Consider the following 6,241-nt stretch of genomic DNA (forward strand, 5'->3'; position numbering starts at 1 on the left):
CCAGTTTCCATATACTTCACGATATTGTGTTTTTAAGTTGAATGAAAATAAATAATTATTATCTGAAATTAGGGTAAACACAAATCATGTTTATTATATAAAATATAGACCCATTGGAAGGGACGAAATACCGTTTCGACTGGTTTCAATCCACTTTACGCCACAGATATTATTTGTGACGCCATGGATATTATTTGATACGCCACGGAAATTATTTGTACATAAAGCTCGTTCATTAAGAAAATTGAAAATAAAAAGACAGAAAGGTAGAACTCTGGAAGAAATATATATAAAAGTGCACTTTAAATAATTAAGTATGAAGACATTGACATATTTTTATTATTATATATCGTGAATGTACATCGGATACATGTTTACATTCCCTTTTTACTTTTTCAACACATTAAACCCCACAGAAATATCAGTATAATAGGTATGTAGTTAAATATTGAAAGAGTTTGTCGATTTGACGCCAGATACCAGTTTTTCCCCCACTTTACGCCGGTAGTCATTTACTTTACGCCACTTTACGCCTCTTTACGCCACTTTACGTATTTTAGGCACACCGCAATCACTCTTCAACACTAATGCGAAATTTCGCAACTCATTTTCTTTCATAGATGCAAGACCAAGTTTATGGCACGAAATTAGTTGTTTCATTGTAATATATGACGTGCATCGTTCTTAATTTAACACTGCTTTGTAAGACGATGATTTGCCTTTTCCGTACCAGTTGATATAAGGAATCTAAGAATTGGGTCATTTCATATAATTATAAATACAAACTCGTATAGTGATCTTATACAGCTTGATAAGGTTTGTTATAATGTTATAACACTTTCTAGGACTGGTTAAATGCAGTTGTATTTAAAAAATACAACTCGGTATCGTTGTAACAAAAATGATAACAAAAAAAACAGGAAAAAATATATTATTTTTATACTGTGCAAGGTAAATAATGATGTTTTAGAAGCGTATAATACATCTGATATGATTCAGTCTTTTATTATAAATTCAAAATTCCTCATCAGCTCACTCAAGAAGAATGATCGAAACACAATAAAACGAAATAAAAATTCGAGATTAGAGAGTGTTTCGTTAATCTTATAGCTTCTTACTCAATCGTACTAAATAAATTAGTGTAAACTAACTGAATATTTTTTTTATATAAAAATTACAAGCTTTCAGATCGCACATATGAAATGCTATCATTTATCAACACTTACAAGTTATACAAAATCATTATATATACGTTATTGTCTTGTTTATATTTTCAAGCTTATAGATTCAATAAATATAAGAAATTGAAAACAAACGTGATAAATCCAAACCTCAGAAACGTTTAAGTCATATTTTTGTTTTGTTATGAAGTTAGAATATTGATCACATGGTATACAAGAAGACAATACAACAGTTGTTTCCATTCCAATAGCAAACAGTGTTATTACACCTTGCTAATTAGCCTTCTTTCCTTGAGCTACACCTTTTCCGACAATAGGTCCATCTTGATTCAGAAGTAAAGCTGGCCATACTACATAATCAATATGTGATCCGCGTGTTGTGTATTCCTTGTAAATCTCTTTCCTGAACTCTTCATTTGGTTTAAACTCTGCAAAGGTCATAGGTGGTGACTGCACAACCATCATCCATCCAAGCAGGAGGCACTTCCGGATAAACGGTTTTAAATCGTGTATACACTCTTCATTCCAGCTTGCGGATATGTATGCCTATTTACAAATAAGAAACTATTGAAAAAACACCAGAGCGCATTAATCTTTCATTTTCATTGTTGTCATATACGAGGGGTTATCCAAAAATTCGTGGACTTTTTAAATATCTTTTTAACAGCAACGTGTATTGTAATGAAATTTTATCAGCATACATTGTAGAATATTATCAACACATTTTGAAAGAAACAGTCAGTTGTGTCCATTAATAATGATTTCATGTTGCTTTTAAATAAGCACATACACGGCACCCGGCGCACGGTAGAAAAACACAGTAAGTCATCGTATATTTTTGCTAAAAACACTAAAAAAATAACGTAGAAAACCCGCTGAACATCGCATGTTTCTTCTATGATGTCATTTAAGTAATTCTTTAAAATAATGGACGTCATTTTACGTTTATTTTTGTTGATATCGCTAGAAACGCCAGACGCCTTTATTGTTTACAACTGGAAAATGACGGACACGCGGTAATTAGAAAATCGCAAGATCATATAACGATCATAAATTTTTGTTGTAATTTGGGGCTTACACCTTTAAAAACATTTCATAAAAATCAGCAGACGAACAGAGAAAAGAAAATTTCACAATCATTAGTGTTAAAGTGGCAAAATAAATTTAGTGATTGACATTACTTTGAGAAGCAGTAACCGTCATTGACTGCGTAACGTTGAAGCACAAGTTGTACGTTAATATTATGACGTTGACGTCAATAACTTTTTGGAGTGCGCCGCTGTCGCCGACATGTGTTTATGTAAAATTAAATATTGTTGGAATGTAAAAAGCTACTCACATGAATTTTTCTGTGTTAATTTGTTATTAATTCTTCTAGGCAGTGTAAGAATTTCAAATTAATATCTCAAATACATTTTACGCAACAAAGAAAGTCCACGAATTTTTGGATAACCCCTCGTATGTTTTTTCAAAATCATTGTAACTAATGAGAATCAAACCTTAACCAAAATTTAGTTCCTTTTGGAAAATGATGCTTACGTAGGATTTGTAAAAGAGCTATTACATGTAGTTTATATAAATGTTTAAGAAAAGATATGTTTTTAATTATAAATAACATATGTATTTGAAGTTTACTTGAATAACTATTCTTATGATAATCTTAAAGACCTTTTCAACAAGTGGCACCATGGATACAGCGACTTCCTTTCTAAATTTTCTCAACTGGTTGGCAATTGCGTCATCGGACGATTTTGGCTTTTATGTCAAATGATAAAAAAGAAATAGAATTAGTCTGCAATTATAGCAAAAACATCACTCAATCATAAAAAATACAGGTATACACATACGTAATTTTCCAGTATTATCCTAGATGGAAATGTTGTTTATTTTTTGTCTAAATTAAACCAGCCTAAGTGTTTCATCTTTAATAAATCAATTGAAAGGCGACGGTTGTGTGATTGCTATCTAAAATAAACATTTACATCACAGTTTCACATTGTGGTTCTTAAATCACAATTTAGCTGTACACTTGAATAAAACGTGTGCACGTAATTTTAATGGTTTATCTATGCATGTTATTTTAACATACCTTCGCAATTGTTTGATACTTAGTATTAGCGTTTGCTTCACTATTGTCTTTTGGCTTCCACTTGTTTTGTAGGAAAATATCTTCCGGATCAGGAAGTGTTTTGCGACCAATTATACCCCAATGTTCTGCCTAAAGTTACGTGTAATAGTATGACACCACAAGTAATTATGAATAGAAAAAATCAATTTGTCAAAGGTATAAATAATTTTCATTTTTATAATTATTTAGCAGGTATATATCTAAATATTTTCCGAAACACATTATTTATTTCAATATATTATTCAATATTTCAATAACTTGACTCTTTGTTTTGAGAGTATTATACCTTTTCATACTTTATTGAAACTACAAGTATTTCATTTAGTATGTTATGGTATTGTTATTTTGAATGCAGTTATGTCTATTTATCTTAAATATTTAGACTTAAAAACTGTATTTAATATCAAAATATATCAACCATATCTTGATAGATTAACTTACACTTTTCCTAGGCATTGTCAAATGTCTTTTGTCACTCTGTAATTATATGATGTTTAAGCAAGATTAATAGTTCTTATCTTTAACATAAAACATGTTAAGAAAAGGAATCTATAAAACGTGAAAAAGGAATGTTTCATGCACCGCCACGTTTAAAACATAAACAATTCATGAAGCAATAGTTTATGTACTATGTAGATAACTACATAACAACATACGTACTGATATTAAACAATGAGTATGAACATTTTTTACAAATACTAATTCTATATATGAAATTATATACATGTATGTAAAAGTTATTTCAAACCGTTAAAATAAATGTCAAAATGATGACATATTTGTCATAACACGTATTACACCGAGTATCTTTATCTTATTACATACTACAATCTCGAAACAGCTTGGAAGCAATAATCACAACGAAATCACAAGAAAATTGCAGACTTGGTTTGATTGAGTCTGTACATGAGGGATAATGAATACGTGCACTATCCCTCACGCCCCCCTAGCAACGGCTTGAGCGGTATTAAAAACAAACTGACTTAATTTTTTGTTGAGGTATCTTGCAGTGTTTCGTGCTATTCTATTACTTAAATTCATGTAATGTTTAAAAACTCATATAAGTTATTTGCATAAAAATTTCTAATTTATCTGGATATGAGTAATTTCAATGATAACGAATCGGTTATGTTTTTTTTGAATTTCAATTAAAAAAAAAACCCATATACCTTCTGCTCCGTAGCTTTATACTCTTCAAACAATATATTTACAGCTTCTTCTGTCCGTTTGATCAATGATTCAGATTTCCTGCTGCAAAACTGAATGACATTCTGAAAAGAAAAAAAAATATTTAAGACAACGTTGGCTAAAATAATTATGTTCTAAATTCAGCAGTCAGAAATAAACATTCTTTGATAGATTTCGTGAAAAACTATTTCATTACCCAATCAAAGTAACAAACGTGTTTGAAATACCATTTTATGCACTGTCTGTATATTTATGTGTATTATGATATTTAAATAACTATATGTACCATTAAGGTCAATCGCAATGTGTCAATTGCTTCCCTTTCATCATAACCTGCATTAGTGAGAGCTTCAAAAGCATCTGTCCATTCATTGTCGTACACTTCACTGTATATTTCACCGATCTTTGTTGGTCTGTTAGGATCACTAAGGTCTGCTATTGCAGGATTGTTATCTGTAAGTCTGTCTCCCGCAACTTTGCTCAATCTAGAATAATTGTTGATATGTTTTTCAAAAACAGATGAAAGTACAAAGCAAAAATTAAGCATGGAGATATTGATTCGAAATTCAAGTCAGAAATGCTAGATGATATTATTCATCTGATTTTAAAAATATCTCTGAACCTGATTTTTGTTTGTTAAATGCAGTATCTTAATCTTTTTTATTGACTCAACATAATTAAATTCTTTAAATGAAAAGTTATTTTTCATTTTTTTTAATGATCAAAGAAGTCTAACCTCATCTGTATTTCGTTCTTCTCTTTTTCGAATTCATTACATTTCTTTTTCAGGTGTTCAATGTAAGAAACTGCCTTCACTTGTCTCTCTCTTTCTTCGTCGAGTTCGCGAGAACAGATTGCTAAATGTTGTTTTAAATCTTGCACACCTTTCTGTTTGAGGAGAAAATACATTTAATTTTTATGTTCTATTAATTTCTAAAAGGTATATCTAACGTTTCTTGAACGATTTATTGTATAGATAGTCTATGTGATTTTATGCTTACATGAATATTGTACGTTTACATAATAAAATATTACGAAACAAAATTTTTCGCAGCTATTTCTTACAATATTTTCAGGCATGTTCCACAAGCATTCAATAAAATACTGATATTTTTCTTTCATTCTATATATTATGTCATCATTAAAATAACAATTAGACAATATTTTTACAATCGGAAGGCAGCATATTTATAGCTTTATACACTTTAAATTATTATTTAAATGATTTAAAGGCTTACCGAATCATCCGTCCTTTCATTTCTTTCAGTTTTATATCCTTGACTCAGCGACTGAGCTTGGTTGCTTAAAATAGATAGTATAGAAACAATCAAATAGTATTGCCATCAACAAAACTAAATGTACTAAAAGTATAAAAAAAGAAGGTTTTAAAGCTCTAAAAAGATGTAAAACGTCTCGCTCACTCACAACACTAATGTTTATGAAGTGTATTAATCACTTCAATTTGGTGTAGCGCTTCAATGAAATACAAATTCATTAAATAATCTCGAACACAGCTAATATAAACTTGTTATTATGTAAACATGAGTATACTCAAGTATTTTACCAGCAGTTTATTTTTGTAAGCAAATTTACGGTTTCTTAAATACTATAATTACATTCTCACAGTAGATACTAGTAATACTAGTAAAAAGAAATCACTATGACATATCTTGCTAACCTAAACATTAAACTATGTACCGTGTCTTTCGTTTACAAATACCCAGTACATCTGATCACAGTGCTT

General features: G+C 30.0%; 1 protein-coding gene across 1 annotated transcript; it reads right to left on the minus strand.

Moving 5' to 3' along the window:
• Window positions 1–938: 938 nt before the first annotated feature.
• LOC132730705 (kinesin-like protein KIF20B) lies at window positions 939–5,799 on the minus strand (the record flags this gene model as incomplete). The annotated part of the gene is given in 8 exon segments (XM_060716683.1): window positions 939–1,727; window positions 2,850–2,936; window positions 3,271–3,399; window positions 3,751–3,786; window positions 4,479–4,580; window positions 4,784–4,982; window positions 5,234–5,385; window positions 5,736–5,799. Coding segments are annotated over 8 exon segments (1,042 nt in total), but the record flags the coding sequence as incomplete, so codon positions are not given.
• Window positions 5,800–6,241: the final 442 nt, after the last annotated feature.

The sequence above is a fragment of the Ruditapes philippinarum genome, unplaced genomic scaffold (assembly GCF_026571515.1).
Source record: "Ruditapes philippinarum isolate M1 unplaced genomic scaffold, ASM2657151v2 ctg20953_1_1_1_1, whole genome shotgun sequence".
Taxonomy (NCBI): Eukaryota; Metazoa; Mollusca; class Bivalvia; order Venerida; family Veneridae; genus Ruditapes; species Ruditapes philippinarum.